The sequence below is a fragment of the Poromitra crassiceps genome (assembly GCF_964638095.1).
Source record: "Poromitra crassiceps genome assembly, chromosome: 8".
Taxonomy (NCBI): Eukaryota; Metazoa; Chordata; class Actinopteri; order Beryciformes; family Melamphaidae; genus Poromitra; species Poromitra crassiceps.
Genome location: NC_139629.1, coordinates 29,980,255 through 30,006,565, shown reverse-complemented (window position 1 = coordinate 30,006,565; position 26,311 = coordinate 29,980,255). Strand labels below are relative to the sequence as shown.

At 42.8% G+C, this 26,311-nt stretch overlaps 1 protein-coding gene across 2 annotated transcripts in view; it reads left to right on the top strand.

The window, feature by feature from the left end:
• slc12a2 (solute carrier family 12 member 2) overlaps window positions 1–26,311 on the top strand; it is a 156,411-nt gene that overhangs the window by 89,952 nt on the left and 40,148 nt on the right. For both annotated transcript variants that reach the window (XR_014552956.1, XM_083641696.1), the window contains exons 11-18: window positions 1,329–1,436; window positions 2,695–2,818; window positions 4,909–5,010; window positions 7,938–8,093; window positions 8,768–8,867; window positions 18,315–18,426; window positions 20,144–20,284; window positions 25,163–25,269. Coding sequence is in view for 1 of the 2 variants with exons in the window: in XM_083641696.1 (XP_083497822.1) it covers window positions 1,329–1,436; window positions 2,695–2,818; window positions 4,909–5,010; window positions 7,938–8,093; window positions 8,768–8,867; window positions 18,315–18,426; window positions 20,144–20,284; window positions 25,163–25,269 (950 nt within the window). In the remaining variant the exon portion in view is untranslated. The remainder of the gene's footprint in view (window positions 1–1,328; window positions 1,437–2,694; window positions 2,819–4,908; window positions 5,011–7,937; window positions 8,094–8,767; window positions 8,868–18,314; window positions 18,427–20,143; window positions 20,285–25,162; window positions 25,270–26,311) is intronic.

The following is a 26,311-nucleotide window of genomic DNA, read 5'->3' as shown; positions in this document are numbered from 1 at the left end:
TTAGGTTAAGTTAGTTGGGTTAAGTACATACATAAGTGCCTGGGTAGCGAGCAGATGGCGGTATTTGACAATTTAGCAGCTAAATCATAGATTATTGAAAGATATTCCATATTCCAGACTGAAATGCTATAACAGAAGTATTGGCCAGAATGACATGAACACTTATTGGACACTTATTCAGCGGATATCTTGCATGTTGCGTTCAGGTGCACTGTAAAAAAAAAAAAAAAAATTTGGGGTCAACATCTTATTGTGGCAGTCCAAATATTATTGTGGCGGCCCGCCACAAATTCCTTGATGTATGGGAAACACTGAAGTAGCAGTGTCAGAGGGTGAGACTTTTGAAGAATATTAGGACACTTTCAGAGAAAGGGGGGTTAAAATAACAAATGTGGTGCATGCTGTTGGGTGCATAGAAGCCAGACATGCCCACAAGGCACCTAATGCAAGTCTCAGGTCTTTGGTCTTCATATTATCATATTACCGTATATGCATGTATAGGGGTCAAACCTGAGCCTTCCGGAAAGCCATTCCAGGTTGTTCAGACCCAGTTTAACCTATGGTCGTAGTCATGCAAACCTAAAAATAAAGAACTCTATATTTTCTTTATACAATGCATGGGACCAAGTCACTTTGGTCCAAGTCTCAAGTAAGTCTAATAGTGATATTATTGGCCAATTTATCTAACCTGTTCAAAGTATGACAATAAATTGTATTATAATTATTATATTTTTTTATTATATTATTATTATAAATAAGAAATAGACTAACGTTAGAGGGGAGGGTGTAACAGTAACAACTAGCTAATGTAACGAGTGTCTTCTCCTTGGGGAGGGGGGACAGTCCAGTGAGGAGCCTGACTGACAGCCAGTCATCCAGTCATGACAATGCCATTCCCAGTGTGCACTCGCATACCGGATAACTTTACACAGACACTTGACAACTTGAACATTTTAACATTTGATATTTAATATTTAAACTGACGACCACAAAGAAGTCATCCGAGTCGTCATGTCTCAAGTCAAGTCACAAGTCTTTCATTTTAACGGGTCTCAAGTCATTTATTTTTTGTCAAGTCGAAAGTCATCGAAAGAGTGAGTCGATCCGAGTCCAAGTCTCAAATCCACATCTCTGATCCAATGTTAAAACCATCATTTTACGGAAGCTCATTGTTCATGAGTCACTAATCTAGAGTCAGACGTAATTTGAGGGGAGTCTAACTCGAGTATGAAATCGATTTCATACTCGACTCAATTGCAAGTTGCGAATTCCAAACCCCATCCCTAGTAGAAGTCAGGCCATTTATTTTCATTTGTCTTTGTGTGCAGGTCATGAGCATCGTATCTGGCTTCAGCCCGATCATCACTGCTGGAATCTTCTCTGCCACTCTGTCCTCGGCCTTGGCCTCTCTGGTCAGCGCACCCAAAGTTTTTCAGGTGAGTAACCAGTAATCACCCAAATCCCTCACTCTGTGCTCACCTGCTGCAGGTAAGTCACCACCCAAATCCCTCACTCTGTGCTCACCTGCTGCAGGTAAGTCACCACCCAAATCCCTCACTCTGTGCTCACCTGCTGCGCTAATCATTCCATTTGCACCAACTATCATCAAGAGTCCCACAACCCTCCGTTATGGACACGACTGCAAAAATAATTTGCACTTCATGATAAACCGAAATTACGTACATATTGTCAGTTCAAAACATTGTATGAATGTGAAAAATATGTTGTGTATGATCTATCTAAGAGCCAGCGATCTCTGTGTGCACAGTTTCGCTCTGGGATATTACCACTGCATATTGAAACAGGACGGTACATTGGAACAGACGTAGATTAAAGACTATTTGGTTACTGTGATCTTGGCGTAGTTGAGGATGAAACCCACTTTCTACTGTACTGCCCATTCTATGAAAACCTTAGAAAAACACTCTTTGACAAAGTACTGTCACATGTACGTCTGTCCCTGGATAGTGATATTAAATGGTTATTTGCCAACCATATATTTGCAAAATCTAATTCTATCCATAAAGCCTGGAACAGAAGGAAACATGTAACGCATGCGTAGTAGATGGATCGTAGATTTTTTTTTTAAACTTGTTTTCATTCCTAAGCATTCTTAGCACATGTTTATATTGTACATTGCATCATCTTGTCTAGCCGATAACATCCAAGTATGTCTTCTCTCTATTCTGTCCTTGTTTTTATTTTCCCTCTCTTTCTTGCCCTCCTTCACACTCTATCTTGAATAGTTAGGCTACTAAACTGTTGGTTTGTAGCTTTGACTGGAGTCACATAATGTTGTATTTATATTGTTTATTATTTTTGTGTCTGCGTGCTGGCACTAAATGTTATCTGTATAGTCCCGTAAGGGATGGGCTGTGCTGGGGCAGCCAGACACGAAAATAAAATTATCATTCATTCATTCATTCATTCATTGTAAATGCATAAATATTTTAAATGAAGTAATCTCATGGAGTCTGATTTGAACTGCTAATGTTGACAGTTTGATTCTGAAGTATGAATTTCACTCCAACTCCAAGTATATTGATACATATTATATTATATATATATATATATATATATATATATATATATATATATATATATATATATATATATATATATATATATATATATATATATTGATCTTCCATTTGAGTTGTGTCCAAAGTGACATACAGTTTTCCTTTTCTATAGGCTTTGTGCAAGGACAACATCTACCCCGGCCTGGGCATGTTCGCCAAAGGCTATGGCAAGAACAACGAGCCCCTCCGCGGCTACATCCTCACCTTCTGTATCGCTCTGGCCTTCATCCTCATTGGTATGGCCCATCGACATATTTAATACTGTATAGCTCATTGGTATGGCCCATCGACATATTTAATATAGCTCAATGGTATGGCCCATCGACATATTTAATATAGCTCATTGGTATGGCCCATCGACATATTTAATATAGCTCAATGGTATGGCCCATCGACATATTTAATATAGCTCATTGGTATGGCCCATCGACATATTTAATATAGCTCATTGGTATGGCCCATCGACATATTTAATATAGCTCATTGGTATGGCCCATCAACATATTTAATATAGCTCATTGGTATGGCCCATCGACATATTTAATATAGCTCATTGGTATGGCCCATCGACATATTTAATATAGCTCATTGGTATGGCCCATCGACATATTTAATATAGCTCATTGGTATGGCCCATCGACATATTTAATATAGCTCATTGGTATGGCCCATCGACATATTTAATATAGCTCATTGGTATGGCCCATCGACATATTTAATATAGCTCATTGGTATGGCCCATCGACATATTTAATATAGCTCAATGGTATGGCCCATCGACATATTTAATATAGCTCATTGGTATGGCCCATCGACATATTTAATATAGCTCATTGGTATGGCCCATCGACATATTTAATATAGCTCATTGGTATGGCCCATCGACATATTTAATATAGCTCATTGGTATGGCCCATCGACATATTTAATATAGCTCATTGGTATGGCCCATCGACATATTTAATATAGCTCATTGGTATGGCCCATCGACATATTTAATATAGCTCATTGGTATGGCCCATCGACATATTTAATATAGCTCATTGGTATGGCCCATCGACATATTTAATATAGCTCATTGGTATGGCCCATCGACATATTTAATATAGCTCATTGGTATGGCCCATCGACATATTTAATATAGCTCATTGGTATGGCCCATCGACATATTTAATATAGCTCATTGGTATGGCCCATCGACATATTTAATATAGCTCATTGGTATGGCCCATCGACATTTAATATAGCTCATTGGTATGGCCCATCGACATATTTAATATAGCTCATTGGTATGGCCCATCGACATATTTAATATAGCTCATTGGTATGGCCCATCGACATATTTAATATAGCTCATTGGTATGGCCCATCGACATATTTAATATAGCTCATTGGTATGGCCCATCGACATATTTAATATAGCTCATTGGTATGGCCCATCGACATATTTAATATAGCTCAATGGTATGGCCCATCGACATATTTAATATAGCTCATTGGTATGGCCCATCGACATATTTAATATAGCTCATTGGTATGGCCCATCGACATATTTAATATAGCTCATTGGTATGGCCCATCGACATATTTAATATAGCTCATTGGTATGGCCCATCGACATATTTAATATAGCTCATTGGTATGGCCCATCGACATATTTAATATAGCTCAATGGTATGGCCCATCGACATATTTAATATAGCTCATTGGTATGGCCCATCGACATATTTAATATAGCTCAATGGTATGGCCCATCAACATATTTAATATAGCTCAATGGTATGGCCCAAGTGTTGCTGCTCATTTACGCCAGGAACATGAGCATTGCATTAAGTAGGGATGGACATATGATACATTTGGCCACTACCAATAACCAATATTAACATTGCTGTTATGGCCAATAACCAATATTTACCGATGTCGATATGGTCTGTATAAAAATAAATTTCTATGATAAAAAAAAAAAAAACGTACTGAAAAACACATGTAATTTGAAAAAGTACTGTAATGTCTTTCTTAATTTCCAAAACATTTGGAGAAGCCCATCAATCATGGTTTCGTCTCAACATGAAAATTTTGGCCGATACGATGACCGATAAGAACATTGCTGTTATTTCTTATTTTGCACGTTGGATCGGTACCGATATATTAAAAAAAGTACTAACAATATGATTGGCGATATATCGTGCATCCCTAGTATGTAGTGATATTTCAGAAAAGCAATGTATGAAGCGCTTTCCCAGTAGTCTTCAGCTCAGCTTGCAATAAAAGTGGAAGTTTAAATGTTTGTTTTACTAGTATGTGCTGTCATCTTTTCTTCTGCCAGCCGAGCTGAACATAATCGCTCCCATCATCTCCAACTTCTTCTTGGCATCCTACGCCTTGATCAACTTCTCTGTGTTCCACGCCTCGCTGGCCAACTCGCCAGGTAAGATCGAGACGGAGCAAAACATTCTTCTTTTCGTTTCCTCGAGGCAGAGAATTAGAAGTGACACATCACGTTTGTAGTCCAGGCCCAGCAGGTAGTTTATCTGGAGAGACAAAGAGCGGCCGTGTGAGCGCAGTCACGAGTCGTGTCGTCTCAAACGCTAGATCTGATGGGATGTGATGGGGCCTCGAAAGCAATTACTTGAAGCGCTTAGACCAGTCTGGAGCTCTGTCCCCCTACACAGCTTCAAAGTGCTTTGACCAGTCTGGAGCTCTGTCCCCCTACACAGCTTCAAAGTGCTTAGACCAGTCTGGAGCTCTGTCCCCCTACACAGCTTCAAAGTGCTTTGACCAGTCTGGAGCTCTGTCCCCCTACACAGCTTCAAAGTGCTTTGACCGCTCACAAGACGCATCATAATCATCACTGCCTATAGACAAGCGTTTGATCCTGGGTAGAATTGTATGTTAAAGCAATATTATTATTGTTATTATTATTTATTATTATTATTATATGGGAGTATTTGTCAGAGGCCATATCTAAGAAGTTCAGAATAGCTATTAGAATACAAACAACACTTTGTGAAGGCAGTTGACTCAGTCATGTAGACATGCCAGTCTCAATAAACATTATGTACCAATGCCCCTTCATGCTTGTGTTGACAAATTTGACCAAATTGATGAGTAAAATTAAATACGTTTTCTGTATATTTTTATTTGACTTTAGTTAGTTTTGTAAGTACACACTGTTTCAGTTAGTTTTCAGTTTTATTTTTTTGAATTCAATTAACTAAAATGTTTGCCCCCCCACACCTAGTTTTACTTGTGATCTCATTGCAATCCACCCCACCCCCCCCCCCCGGCCCTATTTTTTTTTTTCAACTTCAAAGGTTTCTGTAATAAGTTTAGGTTGCTATGATGATGTTTGACGGTTACTCTGAACCTTGTGTATAACCTAGCCTCTTACCCCCTGTGTTTTTCCTCCAATCAGACTGCATGAAATATTATACTCACCAGTAAGATTGACAGGAAGGGTGGAGCGCCCTTGTCTGATTGGTTGAAGGTGAAATGTTGCCTTGAAGCACATTTTCTCTTTGAGAAGGCATAGGCAGAATTGTGTGGCCATGCTGCTGAAACACCTTCACATCTCACGAGTCGTTCCATATGATTATATCATATCATATCATATGATACAGAATGACTCGTCATGAAGAACAATAGAGAACCGCACGAATGAGTCCTAAAGACACTTCCGGTTCCTTTGTCTAAAAGTCAATGGGATTTCCCTATGGGAATTTCTGCTAAATGCCTGAAATAAGATCTGTGGTTAACAAAAGTTTATGAAACGACGGACCACCACTTTTATGACTTTTTAAGCATAAATGCGATAAAAGTGGTTCTCATTTTGTGGAGATTATCTTGCTGAACACGAAGTCCGCCATTAATATACAGTACTTATGTTAAACACAGACCTTATTTCTGGCATTTAACCGGAATCCCCATACAAAAATCCCATTGACTTTGAGATGAGGGAACCAGGAAGTGTCTTCTGGGTTGACCTAGCCTACAGAAATAGGTCATCCTCCCTGCTGTACTCTGTTATCCACAATTCAGTTCAATAGGTCTTTTTGCTCGGCCTGTTTTTGTTTCATGGCAAATGCACCAAAGTTTGGCGTGCCGAGGGCTGTCATTGGGTGATGTGGTGATGTTTCTGTGACAACACAGTAGCACTAATAACCGTTGCATTGAGCTTGACACTGTCACTCAAATTAAAATCTCTACACAGAAACATCTGAATTCTAAACAACTTTTTTAATGCTACTTTATCCAGCTCATACAAATACTGTCCCATAATTTGATGACGGTGTATTCAATTTGTGCAAGTGTCAAGTGTTGAAGCGCTAAACAAAATGCATATAGTTGAGGACTTTTTTTTTTTTTAATATTAAGAGTTATGTGTGTTTTCTCCTCCCTCAATACCAAAGCTCTAGCAGAATTCCAGGTACAGATTCTCTGTGATTCTATTTCCTCCCAGCAGTTCATATAATTACATGGACTTAAATGGTACATGACTCAATTAGAGGCCAACGGCTAAATGGTCATTGCTAATGGATTTGTACTTTCTCTGGAATCCCAAACCAGCCATTTTTCTACCCCATTTGGTTTTCTGGCCACGTGCTGCCTAATGGCTACCCTCCTGGGTACACGTGGAAAACCCTGCATGGGGCAGAGAACGACGTCACCGTCAATGTACCCTTTATGTCCCTGTGGTTTGTTTTAGACGTTGTCATCGTGTAACCACGCCCACGCACAGTCCAACTCTATCTCATTACTAAAAATCCCACCAATCTAGTTCCTTTGGTCCCCAATAAACAAGTACGCTCTCCAGTAGCTGGTGTAACACTCTTGTCTCCTGTTGTTCTAACTGGCTGCTAACTCCCATTGTTTAATCCAAGCACATATCCACGCTCTTTTAATCAGCATCATTTTGCCATTTTAAGCCTCTTTACATTAAAATGTACGTAATACCACTTACAACGATGATATGTATTTGGAAAATGTTTTATTTTGAAGGAGAATGACTTGTGGTCTCGGTTAGTCTTTTGAATCTCAGGTCTGATCAGATTTGGTCCCAATTTAGAATTATTTGACAAAAGCAAACAATTCTGACCTCTTGGCATCTTGTCTTAACCTTAACATGAAGTACATTTACTCAGTTCTCCACAATTATTCATGTGATAAAGCTATGAAACGCTTATGTGATTGGACCTCTTTTAGTAGTAACTTTTAGTAGCCCCTTTTCACAAAGGTGGTTGACATACAGCACTTGTGCAGCAGGATATGGCTTGGTTTGTATTGTTTGAGTTAGGATTTCACATGCACTTGTCCCTACTTGTTGGCATAATGAGACCTGCTTTTTTGGCACCTTAGGGTGGCGCCCCAGCTTCAAATACTATAACATGTGGGTGTCCCTGGCTGGAGCTGTGTTGTGCTGCGTGGTGATGTTTGTCATCAACTGGTGGGCCGCTCTCCTGACCAACGTCATTGTCATGGGTCTCTATATCTACGTCAGCTACAAGAAGCCAGGTGGGTAACTCTAAAGTAGCACGAGCTGCCGTATCCGTTTAGCGAACAACAGTGAGTTCATGCTAGCACTGTGAGCTTAATGTGGCATGATATTTAAATAATGATATTATGATACATGATATTTGATAATCCTTGTCTATTTTTCCGAGGGGGAATAAAGTGTGAACCCCTAAACATTTTCCTTTTCGTTTGCTTCACTGTAGGCAAATCTGCTCCCACAATTGAGCCTTTCTGCCTCTGTTGTGATAGTTTCTCCATATGATTAGTTTGCATGAAACGGAGCCCCTGACACCAGCGTCTTTCTGAAAAGTTCAGATATTTTCAGCTGGAAGCGCTGGGAGCCGAGGCACAAAAAAGCTGGAGCGCTGTGAAAATAGACGCTGGGCGCAGCGCACCTTCTCTAGACGGCCGTGTGCGCCTGCATAGGCTCTCTCCTCATTGGAAACAACTGAAAAAAGACACCGGAGCTGAGGAAAATAAGCCATATGGACACACAGCCTTATCTGATATGTTCCTAGATGTTTTTGTCATGTATGATCTTTGCCTGTTTTTTGCTTTTGATCTTGAAGCACATTGAGTCGAGGCCTGTGGTATAAAATCTGCTATATAAATAAACAGGCCTTGACCCCACTGTGTATTTGTGCCTGCATGTGTTCTCCACACGATGTCTCCAGATGTGAACTGGGGCTCGTCGACCCAGGCTCTGACCTACCACCAGGCCTTGACCCATACACTGCACCTCAGCGGAGTGGAGGACCACATCAAGAACTTCAGGTACCACACAAACACCCCTACAACTGTCTTCTGTCTCCCTGTCCACAACACAGACACCCCTACAACTGTCTTCTGTCTCCCTGTCCACAACACAGACACCCCTACAACTGTCTTCTGTCTCCCTGTCCACAACACAGACACCCCTACAACTGTCTTCTGTCTCCCTGTCCACAACACAGACACCCCTACAACTGTCTTCTGTCTCCCTGTCCACAACACAGACACCCCTACAACTGTCTTCTGTCTCCCTGTCCACGACAGAAAAGATGCATGTGTAATTTTTATGTACAAATCCAGTCATCCTTTCGGCCTAAAGCACAAAATTTGGGCTGCGATAGAGAAGGACATTCCATCTCCACTAATTGAAACAGAGACGTTCCCTATTTGCCCAATTTTGTTTGTGGTGTTGGGGATTGTGATTAGTGGGACACCTTCGTCACAAAGTAGTGACGAATTGAGACTTGAAGAATAAAACGTTCTCCTAAAGGCAGATAAACTGTCCAGATTGAGAAAGCTGGACTCACCCCCCCCCCCCACACACACACACACACACCACCACCAGTAGCAGCAGCCATTAAGAAAATAAGTTTAAGTCCAAGTTAATGGTAATCTGTTATTCCCTACCACCTGGGGTCCCCAAATGGTGGTCGTTTAGTGCTGCCTGACAGAGCTAGTCTAGTGTTTAGTGCTGCCTGACAGAGCTAGCTTAGTGTTTAGTGCTGCCTGACAGAGCTAGTTTAGTGTTTAGTGCTGCCTGACAGAGCTAGCTTAGTGTTTAGTGCTGCCTGACAGAGCTAGCTTAGTGTTTAGTGCTGCCTGACAGAGCTAGTTTAGTGTTTAGTGCTGCCTGACAGAGCTAGTTTAGTGTTTAGTGCTGCCTGACAGAGCTAGTCTAGTGTTTAGTGCTGCCTAACAGAGCTAGCTTAGTGTTTAGTGCTGCCTGACAGAGCTAGTTTAGTGTTTAGTGCTGCCTGACAGAGCTAGCTTAGTGTTTAGTGCTGCCTGACAGAGCTAGTTTAGTGTTTAGTGCTGCCTGACAGAGCTAGCTTAGTGTTTAGTGCTGCCTGACAGAGCTAGTCTAGTGTTTAGTGCTGCCTGACAGAGCTAGTCTAGTGTTTAGTGCTGCCTGACAGAGCTAGCTTAGTGTTTAGTGCTGCCTGACAGAGCTAGCTTAGTGTTTAGTGCTGCCTGACAGAGCTAGCTTAGTGTTTAGTGCTGCCTGACAGAGCTAGCTTAGTGTTTAGTGCTGCCTGACAGAGCTAGCTTAGTGTTTAGTGCTGCCTGACAGAGCTAGCCTAGTGTTTAGTGCTGCCTGACAGAGCTAGCTTAGTGTTTAGTGCTGCCTGACAGAGCTAGCTTAGTGTTTAGTGCTGCCTGACAGAGCTAGCTTAGTGTTTAGTGCTGCCTGACAGAGCTAGCTTAGTGTTTAGTGCTGCCTGACAGAGCTAGTCTAGTGTTTAGTGCTGCCTGACAGAGCTAGCTTAGTGTTTAGTGCTGCCTGACAGAGCTAGCTTAGTGTTTAGTGCTGCCTGACAGAGCTAGCTTAGTGTTTAGTGCTGCATGACAGAGCTAGTCTAGTGTTTAGTGCTGCCTGACAGAGCTAGCTTAGTGTTTAGTGCTGCCTGACAGAGCTGGCTTAGTGTTTAGTGCTGCCTGACAGAGCTAGTGTAGTGTTTAGTGCTGCCTGACAGAGCTAGCTTAGTGTTTAGTGCTGCCTGACAGAGCTGGCTTAGTGTTTAGTGCTGCCTGACAGAGCTAGTGTAGTGTTTAGTGCTGCCTGACAGAGCTAGCTTAGTGTTTAGTGCTGCCTGACAGAGCTAGCTTAGTGTTTAGTGCTGCCTGACAGAGCTGGCTTAGTGTTTAGTGCTGCCTGACAGAGCTAGTGTAGTGTTTAGTGCTGCCTGACAGAGCTAGCTTAGTGTTTAGAGCTGCCTGACAGAGCTAGCTTAGTGTTTAGTGCTGCCTGCCAGAGCTGGCTTAGTGTTTAGTGCTGCCTGACAGAGCTAGCTTAGTGTTTAGTGCTGCCTGACAGAGCTAGTGTAGTGTTTAGTGCTGCCTGACAGAGCTAGCTTAGTGTTTAGTGCTGCCTGACAGAGCTAGCTTAGTGTTTAGTGCTGCCTGACAGAGCTAGTGTAGTGTTTAGTGCTGCCTGACAGAGCTAGCTTAGTGTTTAGAGCTGCCTAACAGAGCTAGCTTAGTGTTTAGTGCTGCCTGACAGAGCTAGTGTAGTGTTTAGTGCTGCCTGACAGAGCTAGCTTAGTGTTTAGAGCTGCCTAACAGAGCTAGCTTAGTGTTTAGTGCTGCCTGACAGAGCTAGCTTAGTGTTTAGTGCTGCCTGACAGAGCTAGCTTAGTGTTTAGTGCTGCCTGACAGAGCTAGTGTAGTGTTTAGTGCTGCCTGACAGAGCTAGCCTAGTGTTTAGTGCTGCCTGACAGAGCTAGCTTAGTGTTTAGAGCTGTGTCAAACTCAGCTACATCCAAACTACATGACAGTAAATTGTCACAATCTGAGTCTGGAATCTCATAATTATTCGTACTCTTGAGGTACAACTGACCTGACACCGAGTAAAGTGTAGGTGTTTGACTTGATCTCTTTGGTCGGGACTATTAAAAGGTAGCGGCCAACGAGCAACTGCGCTCACGCCACTCACACTAACGGTGTGCATGTTCGTGGTACTCTCCTCATCCAACAAAATGCAGATGTTGTATCTGTCATTTCCCAGATGCTAGCACCTGTAACATACAGTAACAGTGTGTGTGTTTTGAGGCAGTAACAGCACCTGTAACATACAGTAACAGTGTGTGTGTTTTGAGGCAGTAACAGCACCTGTAACATACAGTAACAGTGTGTGTGTTTTGAGGCAGTAACAGCACCTGTAACATACAGTAACAGTGTGTGTGTTTTGAGGCAGTAACAGCACCTGTAACATACAGTAACAGTGTGTGTGTTTTGAGGCAGTAACAGCACCTGTAACATACAGTAACAGTGTGTGTGTTTTGAGGCAGTAACAGCACCTGTAACATACAGTAACAGTGTGTGTGTTTTGAGGCAGTAACAGCACCTGTAACATACAGTAACAGTGTGTGTGTTTTGAGGCAGTAACAGCACCTGTAACATACAGTAACAGTGTGTGTGTTTTGAGGCAGTAACAGCACCTGTAACATACAGTAACAGTGTGTGTGTTTTGAGGCAGTAACAGCACCTGTAACATACAGTAACAGTGTGTGTGTTTTGAGGCAGTAACAGCACCTGTAACATACGGTAACAGTGTGTTTGTTTTGAGGCAGTAACAGCACCTGTAACATACAGTAACAGTGTGTGTGTTTTGAGGCAGTAACAGCACCTGTAACATACAGTAACAGTGTGTGTGTTTTGAGGCAGTAACAGCACCTGTAACATACGGTAACGGTGTGTTTGTTTTGAGGCAGTAACAGCACCTGTAACATACAGTAACAGTGTGTGTGTTTTGAGGCAGTAACAGCACCTGTAACATACGGTAACGGTGTGTTTGTTTTGAGGCAGTAACAGCACCTGTAACATACAGTAACAGTGTGTTTTGAGGCAGTAACAGCACCTTTAACATACAGTAACAGTGTGTGTGTTTTAAGGCAGTAACAGCACCTGTAACATACGGTAACGGTGTGTTTGTTTTGAGGCAGTAACAGCACCTGTAACATACAGTAACAGTGTGTGTGTTTTGAGGCAGTAACAGCACCTGTAACATACGGTAACGGTGTGTTTGTTTTGAGGCAGTAACAGCACCTGTAACAAACAGTAACAGTGTGTGTGTTTTGAGGCAGTAACAGCACCTGTAACATACAGTAACAGTGTGTGTGTTTTGAGGCAGTAACAGCACCTGTAACATACAGTAACAGTGTGTGTGTTTTGAGGCAGTAACAGCACCTGTAACATACAGTAACAGTGTGTGTGTTTTGAGGCAGTAACAGCACCTGTAACATACAGTAACAGTGTGTGTGTTTTGAGGCAGTAACAGCACCTGTAACATACAGTAACAGTGTGTGTGTTTTGAGGCAGTAACAGCACCTGTAACATACGGTAACGGTGTGTTTGTTTTGAGGCAGTAACAGCACCTGTAACAAACAGTAACAGTGTGTGTGTTTTGAGGCAGTAACAGCACCTGTAACATACAGTAACAGTGTGTGTGTTTTGAGGCAGTAACAGCACCTGTAACATACGGTAACGGTGTGTTTGTTTTGAGGCAGTAACAGCACCTGTAACAAACAGTAACAGTGTGTGTGTTTTGAGGCAGTAACAGCACCTGTAACATACAGTAACAGTGTGTGTGTTTTGAGGCAGTAACAGCACCTGTAACATACGGTAACGGTGTGTTTGTTTTGAGGCAGTAACAGCACCTGTAACAAACAGTAACAGTGTGTGTGTTTTGAGGCAGTAACAGCACCTGTAACATACAGTAACAGTGTGTGTGTTTTGAGGCAGTAACAGCACCTGTAACATACGGTAACAGTGTGTGTGTTTTGAGGCAGTAACAGCACCTGTAACATACAGTAACAGTGTGTTTGTTTTGAGGCAGTAACAGCACCTGTAACATACAGTAACAGTGTGTTTGTTTTGAGGCAGTAACAGCACCTGTAACATACGGTAACAGTGTGTGTGTTTTGAGGCAGTAACAGCACCTGTAACATACGGTAACGGTGTGTTTGTTTTGAGGCAGTAACAGCACCTGTAACAAACAGTAACAGTGTGTGTGTTTTGAGGCAGTAACAGCACCTGTAACATACAGTAACAGTGTGTTTTGAGGCAGTAACAGCACCTGTAACATACAGTAACAGTGTGTGTGTTTTGAGGCAGTAACAGCACCTGTAACATACGGTAACGGTGTGTTTGTTTTGAGGCAGTAACAGCACCTGTAACAAACAGTAACAGTGTGTGTGTTTTGAGGCAGTAACAGCACCTGTAAATACAGTAACAGTGTGTGTGTTTTGAGGCAGTAACAGCACCTGTAACATACAGTAACAGTGTGTGTGTTTTGAGGCAGTAACAGCACCTGTAACATACAGTAACAGTGTGTTTTGAGGCAGTAACAGCACCTGTAACATACAGTAACAGTGTGTGTGTTTTGAGGCAGTAACAGCACCTGTAACATACAGTAACAGTGTGTGTGTTTTGAGGCAGTAACAGCACCTGTAACATACAGTAACGGTGTGTGTGTTTTGAGGCAGTAACAGCACCTGTAACATACAGTAACAGTGTGTGTGTTTTGAGGCAGTAACAGCACCTGTAACATACAGTAACAGTGTGTGTGTTTTGAGGCAGTAACAGCACCTGTAACATACAGTAACAGTGTGTGTGTTTTGAGGCAGTAACAGCACCTGTAACATACAGTAACAGTGTGTGTGTTTTGAGGCAGTAACAGCACCTGTAACATACAGTAACAGTGTGTGTGTTTTGAGGCAGTAACAGCACCTGTAACATACAGTAACAGTGTGTGTGTTTTGAGGCAGTAACAGGCACCATGTGATGCTTGTAACGCGGCTCGGAAAGCTTCCCATGTGGATAAAGCAACAAAGAGCTTAGTCTGACAGCGTCTTGGAAATGACTCGCGTGTTAACCTTATTAAATCCCACGGTGCTTAACATATTTGCTTTGATGTGCACTACTCTGCTCCTCCACAAGCCTGTTTTCTCTCCCTCACCAAAGAAGATGAGAGACCACTCCCAAGCTCACGAGGAAATGTGATGGAGAAAGAAAAAAAAACCCCGCTGTACATGCATGTGACTACAAAAAGGAGGGCAGAGTTTGGTGGTCTCTACCAGAGACCGTTTATTAGGGCGAGAAGGCCCTGTATCTGTCATCTGTCATGGCTTGGCCTCTGCCACGCCCCTTTAGGAGACTAACAGCAGGGCATGAGTCTATTCACTGCAATGGGAGAAGTGAGCGTGAGCGCAGATTATGGACGACTCTTTCACCCCATAGTCACCAAAGTTTATTTTGTATAATCATTTATCTCTGTCTCTAGACACTGCTACTCCACCAGACATGCTATTACATTACCAACGGACAAACATCTCTGTCTCTAGACACTGCTACTCCACCAGACATGCTATTACATTACCAAAGGACAAACGCAGTTAAACAAACGGTCGTGTACAGAGGTATTCATCAATGGCATTTACTCCCTATATACATATCGCACAAGAAAACAGTCTTTACAAAACAAACTTTAGTAAAACAGTGTATTTTGACTGGAGAAGTTGAGATGATCTAAAACCTAGTTTGGCTAAGTTTAGATTTAAAAAAAGTGTACATGTACTGTATAGACGGTTTTAACTAGACAATATAAACATTATAAATAGCGCCTAGCTTACTTTCTGTTGCAGTGTTTGCTAATACAATAACTGACAGGAAATAAGATAGGTTTCAAACTGTTCCCGTAGCAACACAATTCCATGAAAACCGTTTATATACTATGTGTGTGTCACTGTCATCCCTGTTGTTATTTCTTGTTCTTGCTTAAACCGAATGTTTTATGGTCACTCAACATTCTCTGGAAGACTTTTTGGCTTGGTTCGAGCCTTAAAACTATATTTGGATTTATCGAAATGTCTATGGAGAAAATGGCCGCGGAACTTACTTCCGGGGCAAATTACATCACGAAAAGTCACGTGCCTGTTGAGCTCTATATATATATATATATATCTCGATCTAGATATGAGCTGACCACACCCACTTAGGAGGCAGGAAGTGTAACCATTTCATACCATTGGCACAGCGTGTAATGGGTCATCTTGTTGGACTATTGAGTATCTTTGTCTCTGCTGTGTGAACATGTCAGAGGTGTTGATGTCTGACTCTAGACCACAGTGTTTAGTGATGATTGCTTATGTCTGACTCTAGACCACAGTGTTTAGTGATGACTGCTTATGTCTGACTCTAGACCACAGTGTTTAGTGATGATTGCTTATGTCTGACTCTAGACCACAGTGTTTAGTGATGATTGCTTATGTCTGACTCTAGACCACAGTGTTTAGTGATGACTGCTTATGTCTGACTCTAGACCACAGTGTTTAGTGATGATTGCTTATGTCTGACTCTAGACCACAGTGTTTAGTGATGATTGCTTATGTCTGACTCTAGACCACAGTGTTTAGTGATGACTGCTTATGTCTGACTCTAGACCACAGTGTTTAGTGATGACTGCTTATGTCTGACTCTAGACTGCAGTGTTTGGTGATGACTGGTTATGTCTGACTCTAGACCACAGTGTTTAGTGATGATTGCTTATGTCTGACTCTAGACTGCAGTGTTTGGTGATGACTGGTTATGTCTGACTCTAGACCACAGTGTTTAGTGATGACTGGTTATGTCTGACTCTAGACCACAGTGTTTAGTGATGATTGCTTATGTCTGACTCTAGACCACAGTGTTTAGTGATGACTGCTTATGTCTGACTCTAGACCACAGTGTTTAGTGATGACTGCTTATGTCTGACTCTAGACCACAGTGTTTGGTGATGATTGCTTATGTCTGACTCTAGACCACAGTGTTTAGTGATGATTGCTTATGTCTGACTCTAGACCACAGTGTTTAGTGATGACTGGTTATGTCTGACTCTAGACCACAGTGTTTAGTGATGATTGCTTATGTCTGACTCTAGACCACAGTGTTTAGTGATGATTGCTTATGTCTGACTCTAGACCACAGTGTTTGGTGATGACTGGTTATGTCTGACTCTAGACCACAGTGTTTAGTGATGACTGCTTATGTCTGACTCTAGACCACAGTGTTTAGTGATGACTGCTTATGTCTGACTCTAGACCACAGTGTTTGGTGATGATTGCTTATGTCTGACTCTAGACCACAGTGTTTGGTGATGATTGCTTATGTCTGACTCTAGACCACAGTGTTTAGTGATGATTGCTTATGTCTTGACTCTAGACCACAGTGTTTAGTGATGATTGCTTATGTCTGACTCTAGACCACAGTGTTTAGTGATGATTGCTTATGTCTGACTCTAGACCACAGTGTTTAGTGATGATTGCTTATGTCTTGACTCTAGACCACAGTGTTTAGTGATGATTGCTTATGTCTTGACTCTAGACCACAGTGTTTAGTGATGATTGCTTATGTCTGACTCTAGACCACAGTGTTTAGTGATGATTGCTTATGTCTGACTCTAGACCACAGTGTTTGGTGATGATTGCTTATGTCTGACTCTAGACCACAGTGTTTAGTGATGATTGCTTATGTCTGACTCTAGACCACAGTGTTTGGTGATGACTGCTTATGTCTGACTCTAGACCACAGTGTTTGGTGATGACTGCTTATGTCTGACTCTAGACCACAGTGTTTAGTGATGATTGCTTATGTCTGACTCTAGACCACAGTGTTTGGTGATGATTGCTTATGTCTGACTCTAGACCACAGTGTTTAGTGATGATTGCTTATGTCTGACTCTAGACTGCAGTGTTTAGTGATGACTGCTTATGTCTGACTCTAGACCACAGTGTTTAGTGATGATTGCTTATGTCTGACTCTAGACCACAGTGTTTAGTGATGATTGCTTATGTCTGACTCTAGACCACAGTGTTTAGTGATGATTGCTTATGTCTGACTCTAGACCACAGTGTTTGGTGATGACTGCTTATGTCTGACTCTAGACCACAGTGTTTAGTGATGATTGCTTATGTCTGACTCTAGACCACAGTGTTTAGTGATGATTGCTTATGTCTGACTCTAGACCACAGTGTTTGGTGATGACTGCTTATGTCTGACTCTAGACCACAGTGTTTGGTGATGATTGCTTATGTCTGACTCTAGACCACAGTGTTTGGTGATGACTGCTTATGTCTGACTCTAGACCACAGTGTTTGGTGATGACTGCTTATGTCTGACTCTAGACCACAGTGTTTGGTGATGACTGCTTATGTCTGACTCTAGACCACAGTGTTTAGTGATGACTGCTTATGTCTGACTCTAGACCACAGTGTTTGGTGATGACTGCTTATGTCTGACTCTAGACCACAGTGTTTGGTGATGACTGCTTATGTCTGACTCTAGACCACAGTGTTTGGTGATGACTGGTTATGTCTGACTCTAGACCACAGTGTTTGGTGATGACTGCTTATGTCTGTCTCTAGACCACAGTGTTTAGTGATGACTGCTTATGTCTGACTCTAGACCACAGTGTTTGGTGATGACTGCTTATGTCTGACTCTAGACCACAGTGTTTGGTGATGACTGCTTATGTCTGACTCTAGACCACAGTGTTTAGTGATGATTGCTTGCTTATGTCTGACTCTAGACCACAGTGTTTGGTGATGAATGCTTATGTCTGACTCTAGACCACAGTGTTTAGTGATGATTGCTTGCTTATGTCTGACTCTAGACCACAGTGTTTAGTGATGATTGCTTATGTCTGACTCTAGACCACAGTGTTTGGTGATGATTGCTTATGTCTGACTCTAGACCGCAGTGTTTGGTGATGACTGGTTACCCCAACTCCCGTCCAGCTCTGCTCCACCTGGTCCACAGCTTCACCAAGAACGTGGGCCTGCTGATCTGTGGCCATGTCCGCACGGTGAGTAGCTACAATCCAATATTATTGGTGGTTGTTGTTGTTGTTGTTGTTGTTGTCCCTTTGTGGATACTCCTCTAAGTTGTTTTTCAGGAGGACAGATGCTGCAGCAACAACAACAACCCACGAATGGTTACTAAATTGCTTCAGAGACCCATGGTATTCCCACAAAGGCAATTACGGTGGTAATATTGATCAGATCAAGTGAAAAAGATGGTTTGGATGATAAGCTCTCTGAGAGACAATTTAGTCATCAACTCTTTGAACAACACAGTTCAAACTCCGTATGTTATTATATTACTTAGATGTTATGACAGATGGCGTCATCGTAAGTGCTTCAGAACGCTGGGACGCTCTCACAAAGGCTATTAGCTGTGACTAGCAACCAAGCTGACTCCTCAACATTATGTGGCCCAACTGTAGGCTTGAGCGATATTTCTCCTGCCAAAATATCATGATATACATTATTATGGGGTTATTTTATTTCTGCCAAATTCCATAAAATATCTAGGCTGTAATAATCATCATCATAATCCCACTACTATAATAAGGCAACAACAACAACTAGAAATGTACTGTTCAAGCATTGGAGGCGGTTCCAGGGGGTACCCCGCAAAAAGCAGAATCATTTATTTTCACTACAATTCCATCCAGAAGTAACACGACAGAATGTATGACTATTTTGCTCATGGGTTTCATACAATGATGAGGGACCCTGGGACAAAATCCTATGGAATGGGGGGTCCGTGGGCTCATCTGTGTCAGTTTAGGGGTCCTTGACGTGAAAGGGTTTGAGAACCACTGATCCAAAGCGCTGTTGCAGTCTCCATGCAGGCCTCCAGCCCTCTGGCTGTGTGCTACACACTGTGTGCTACATGCTGTGTGCTACATGCTGTGTGCTACATGCTGTGTGCTACACACTGTGTGCTACATGCTGTGTGCTACACACTGTGTGCTACATGCTGTGTGCTACATGCTGTGTGCTACATGCTGTGTGCTACATGCTGTGTGCTACATGCTGTGTGCTACACACTGTGTGCTACACACTGTGTGCTACATGCTGTGTGCTACACACTGTGTGCTACACGCTGTGTAGTCACAAAAATTGTGAAACGAATAATCAAACGTTGTGACTACACTGTGTGTAGTCACAAAAATTTAATCTACTCCTCCTCCCTCATTAAAAATTCCAGAGTCTATGAATATGCAAATATATTTAATCTCAGAACTTGACTGTAAACTCCATTGTCTGTGTGTGTGTATGTGTATGAGCACTGGAGGCTTCAAGTTTGCACATCACACAAGTTGTGATGTGCAATATAAATACCGGTATATATATATATATATATATATAAATATTGGACAGGGATTGCTTCTGCTTCTGGGAGAAGAATGCGTTGTTAAATTCCTCCACATCATTCATTCATTCATTCATTCTACATCAGCTTCCAAACAACATTTAATTATGTCACAAATGATGCTCGTAGGCCCGCCCCCTAAAAATGTGATTTTCAGTGAGCTCAGAGAAACGTTCAGCTAACCCTAACCCAACCTGTTTCAGCAGACAAACGTGAAAACAGCTTCTAGTGTCAAACTCTGCACATAGAAGAGAACAACATCACGCTGAATGAACAAGAAGAGGAACACATTTGTGACTTCATGTTGGGACATAAATATGGGAAGTTGGGAACCTATTTTGTTTGTATGTGCCTCACAATAGACCTCCAGACGGCCAAACTTCAAGGAGCTGGCCACAGAGCAGTCGCGTTACCAGCGCTGGCTGCTGAAGAACCAGACCAAGGCCTTCTACACACCAGTGTTTGCTGAAGACATGAGGCTGGGCACCCAGTACCTGCTACAGGTAGGGAAACCTGACTGCTATATTGGTGTATCCAAATTCAGTATATCGCAATACAAAAATGTGTGACAATACATATTGTGGGGACGAAAAATGAATTGAATATTATCAGCATTTTATTCTGCTGTAGTAATCACAAATGTGAATGTCACAAGCTCTCCATTGGAACTTATACTATTGTCACTCTGTAATGACATTTCTACATTTACATTCTAGAAGGCCAATGTCATTGCTGGAAAGATTTGTGGCTCAGAAGCATAATTTTGCACATTTTGTCAGACTTTGTTGTTTGTTGTCTTTGAACGTTTATTTATTACATGGTATCTGAATTGAATTGAATTGTGAACCCTATATTGTGCATTGACTTGTATTATATTGTGAGATACACATCTCGCCCATCTCTAACACTAAAGAATTGTAGTGAGATAAGTTAAATCTCTTACTGTATTCTCAGGGAGCCTATGCAAGACTTTTGCAGATTTAACACACCAAATGCAGAGTGTTGGCTCAGTGCCAGCAACAGCCAACAGTGTTGGCTCAGTGCCAGCAACAGCCAACAGTGTTGGCGCAGTGTGTGCTGCTTGTTTGGCTTTGTTGGTGTTAATAGCCACTTATTTCTGATGGCACGTGTTTTCCCAAATGGCTGCCAACTAGGGATGTTCATCAATAATCGAAAATCGATAATTGATCGTTAAGGTATTGATTCGATCATGTGGACTTTTTATCGATTTTTTTATATATTCTTTTAAATCAAATCAAATAGGCCTACATGTGCTGAAACTATAAGATTGAATTTCACTACGTGGTCGCAACCAGGTGAGGGCGCAATGGGACTATGAGGCAGAGAAAACTGAACAGAACACCTCTGGGTGGGGCTATGGGCGTGGTCTCACTGGGCTGGCTGCGTGGTGAGAACAGCTCAGCACTCAGCCAGCCCAGACGAGGAAATGAAGCGAGCGAAGCGAAGTTTTGTGTGGGACCATTTCCAGTTAAAAGACGACATTGTTCATTGCAAGAACTATGGTGCCGTTTAGAAGTACAACACGGCTAAGACGCCAATGATTCACCACTTGAACAGTGTACATCCCAGCCTGGTTAACGAGCTCTCAGCCTACCATCACTTCTGTGTAATAGCGCGAGGAGATGTGATGGCTGGCGTCTGCAACCTCATCGAGACGGATATGCTGCCCAATACATATCATTAACACCTGATCAATGTGATTGAGCCAGCGTATGAGCTTCCCTCACGGAGCACCATTACCAAGCGGATTGAAAAGCGCTTCATAGCGCTTCGCACATAGGCAACCAGCTCAGTGGCCTTGTGGTCTGAGTGTCCGCCCTGAGACTGGGAGGTTGTGAGTTCGATCCCCGGCCGAGTCATACCAAAGACTATAAAAATGGGACCCATTGCCTCCCTGCTTGGCACTCAGCATCAAAGGGTTGGAATTGGGGGGTTAAATCACCATGTGATTCCCGAGCGCGGCGCACGCTGCTGCTCACCGCTCCCCCAGGGGATGGGTCAAATGCGGAGAACAAATTTCACACATTGTGTGACAATCAGTGGGACTTTACCTTTACCTTTTACTTTATTTTGTAAAAAAATAAAAAATATTGTTTTATTAAAAATATATTATTAATAATATTATCGATAATCGATCGTTAATTTTCCTGAATTTCAATAATGGAAATGGGGTCTGTGCCCTGGCTGAGTCAAGGGTCTAGGCCTGTCTAAATTGCCCCAAAATCATATTTGAATATTTCCTCTAAACAAAACACATTTGTTTGAATATATTCAAATACTTTTCTTTTTTTTAAGACGGCTTGTTTTAAGAACATTATAACACAGCTTATTAGTTAACATTCAACAATTCAACTGATTTGCTTTTGTCTGTCGATATTTAACAGATTATCTATAGACTATATGTGACAATTCATGAACATACCTGCATATTCTCCGAATAATTCCGTAGCTCCGGGCAGTGTGGTAGTCGAGTCAGACTCCTCGAGTCTGAGTCCTGGACTCATTTCAGGACTCGTGACTCGACTTGGACTTGAGCGTTTATGTATTCAAACTGGGAAGTCGGAGACTGTAACTGTAACTCTGGGCTCAGACTCAGGTAATGGGGACGCGACTCAGACTCGACTCAGCCTCTTCTTTGGTGTCTGGGACTTGGAATGGAACACTGGGGACTCCTGACTTGACTCTGACTCAAGATATAGTAACTCTACTACTACAGTACAACACTAGTCTTGCTTGGCAGACTCCGTTTCGCGCTGTACCAGTGTCCAGACCAGCACAGTAGAGAGTTTGGCTCCTCTTCCTCTCACTCTGGTATAGCGGGGGGGGGGAAGGCTCTGTTATCTTTACAACCATCCACCAAAAGTACCAAGCAGGCCTTATTGCGCAATCCAAATCTTCATCAAAACTTGCCATTTTCAGCATGTAGCTTACTAGCTAGCTAGCTAGCATTGTTGTTTCACAGCAGCAAAGGCATTTGAGAGCGACACGCAGGGAGTGGAAAGGGATTTCCCTTCGCTCAGAGCCAATGGCACAGCTTATACCCACAGCCTGCTTCTAGTGAGTCAGACTACTACAACACTGGCTCCAGTGAGTCAGACTACTACAACACTGGCTCCAGTGAGTCAGACTACTACAACACTGGCTCCAGTGAGTCAGACTACTACAACACTGGCTCCAGTGAGTCAGACTACTACAACACTGGCTCCAGTGAGTCAGACTACTACAACACTGGCTCCAGTGAGTCAGACTACTACAACACTGGCTCCAGTGAGTTAGACTACTACAACACTGGCTCCAGTGAGTCAGACTACTACAACACTGGCTCCAGTGAGTCAGACTACTACAACACTGGCTCCAGTGAGTCAGACTACTACAACACTGGCTCCAGTGAGTCAGACTACTACAACACTGGCTCCAGTGAGTCAGACTACTACAACACTGGCTCCGGGTGAGTCAGACTACTACCACACTGGCTCCAGTGAGTCAGACTACTACAACACTGGCTCCAGTGAGTCAGACTACTACAACACTGGCTCCAGTGAGTCAGACTACTACAACACTGGCTCCAGTGAGTCAGACTACTACAACACTGGCTCCGGGTGAGTCAGACTACTACAACACTGGCTCCAGTGAGTCAGACTACTACAACACTGGCTCCGGGTGAGTCAGACTACTACAACACTGGCTCCAGTGAGTCAGACTACTACAACACTGGCTCCAGTGAGTCAGACTACTACAACACTGGCTCCAGTGAGTCAGACTACTACAACACTGGCTCCAGTGAGTCAGACTACTACAACATTGGCTCCAGTGAGCCAGACTACTACAACACTGGCTCCAGTGAGTCAGACTACTACAACACTGGCTCCAGTGAGCCAGACTACTACAACACTGGCTCCAGTGAGTCAGACTACTACAACACTGGCTCCAGTGAGTCAGACTACTACAACACTGGCTCCAGTGAGTTAGACTACTACAACACTGGCTCCAGTGAGTCAGACTACTACAACACTGGCTCCGGGTGAGTCAGACTACTACAACACTGGCTCCGGGTGAGTCAGACTACTACAACACTGGCTCCAGTGAGTCAGACTACTACAACACTGGCTCTGGGTGAGTCAGACTACTACAACACTGGCTCCAGTGAGTCAGACTACTACAACACTGGCTCCAGTGAGCCAGACTACTACAACACTGGCTCCAGTGAGTCAGACTACTACAACACTGGCTCCAGTGAGTCAGACTACTACAACACTGGCTCCAGTGAGTCAGACTACTACAACACTGGCTCCAGTGAGTCAGACTACTACAACACTGGCTCCAGTGAGTCAGACTACTACAACACTGGCTCCAGTGAGTTAGACTACTACAACACTGGCTCCAGTGAGTCAGACTACTACAACACTGGCTCTGGGTGAGTCAGACTACTACAACACTGGCTCCAGTGAGTCAGACTACTACAACACTGGCTCCAGTGAGCCAGACTACTACAACACTGGCTCCAGTGAGTCAGACTACTACAACACTGGCTCCAGTGAGTCAGACTACTACAACACTGGCTCCAGTGAGTCAGACTACTACAACACTGGCTCCGGGTGAGTCAGACTACTACCACACTGGCTCCAGTGAGTCAGACTACTACAACACTGGCTCCAGTGAGTCAGACTACTACAACACTGGCTCCAGTGAGTCAGACTACTACAACACTGGCTCCGGGTGAGTCAGACTACTACCACACTGGCTCCAGTGAGTCAGACTACTACAACACTGGCTCCAGTGAGTCAGACTACTACAACACTGGCTCCAGTGAGTCAGACTACTACAACACTGGCTCCGGGTGCGTCAGACTACTACAACACTGGCTCCAGTGAGTCAGACTACTACAACACTGGCTCCAGTGAGTCAGACTACTACAACACTGGCTCCAGTGAGTCAGACTACTACAACACTGGCTCCAGTGAGTCAGACTACTACAACACTGGCTCCAGTGAGTCAGACTACTACTGGCTCCAGTGAGTCAGACTACTACAACACTGGCTCCGGGTGATGAGAATCAGCTGTGCGGTACGGAAACCAAACAGAATCTGTTAAACGTCTACAGACACAAGTCAAACAGTTGAATTGTTGAATGCCAACTAATAAGCTGTTGAAATGTTACAAGCACTCTAGACTCTCTCTAGGTGGATTATACTCTGTAGGCTCTCTGTAGGTGGACTATGCAAAGAAACTGTTACCATGGATTCAGATTCAATATGAAACAACACCAGCAAATGTAAATGGTCTTCAGGAAGTTGTTGTCCTGTGTGGAAGTGATGTAAGTGGGGAGTGTGAAGTCATATTGAGAGTATTGCTCCCCCCAGGCTGCCGGCCTGGGTCGCCTCAGGCCAAACACCCTGGTGCTGGGCTTCAAAAACGACTGGAGGGACGGAGACATGATGAACGTGGAGACGTACATCCACATGATCCAGTGAGTAGAAACATCCTCATGATCCAGTGAGTAGAAACACCAATCAAAAGTCTTTTTTTGCACTTATTTAGTGCAAAAGAAAGGCTTATGATGGCTTATTATATATATATATAATAATATATATATATATGATGGCTTAAAGGCTTATGATGGCTTATGGCTGAAACACGTTTGTTTCTTTTGCCCTAAATAAATAAGAAGACTTTTGATTGGTGAGTGCCAGTTTGATGTTTGTTTTGTCCCTTGCCGCAACCGTGCGCCCGACACACAGTGTTAAAGGATAAGTTCACCCAAAAATGAAAATGATGTCCTTATTTACTCAGCACGCACACGCACACACACACACACACACACACGCACACGCACACACACACACACACACGCTTGTCGTAGTTGGGCTAACACATAAGAATCCAGCCATTTAAAAGCCCTTTTCTTCCTGCTCAGGCCTGAATGGGTCATGTGAGATTGTGAGCGGAGGATTTAAGCTCAATCTGTTCCTGATTGTCAAGTGTGGGGATTATGGCATTAGACCTGAAGGTCAAAGATGTTATATTAAAGCAGCGCTTAATACGCTAAGCAATGTGCTCTTTACTTTCAATCCAATAACTAGCTGTAGCTTCCAGTGTGCATGCTTTAGCAATGTGCTCTTTACTTTCAATCCAATAACTAGCTGTAGCTTCCAGTGTGCATGCTTTAGCAATGTGCTCTTTACTTTCAATCCAATAACTAGCTGTAGCTTCCAGTGTGCGTGCTTTAGCAATGTGCTCTTTACTTTCAATCCAATAACTAGCTTTATACCATGGTCTGAGTGAATACTCGATTCTGATTGGCTGCAAGGTGTCCATTAAAAAGTGATATTGTACAGTGATAATGGACACCTAGCTAAATGGTCTGTTCACCATTCATATCAATGCGCCATAGTTTCAACAGTGTTATCAAGAGAGCAGTTTGAGTTTTTTAACCCCGTTAAGGGTTAATAAGGTACTTTTGCAACTTGAGAAAAAAATTGAGTCGGTCAAAGTAACTATTTAAATCACCC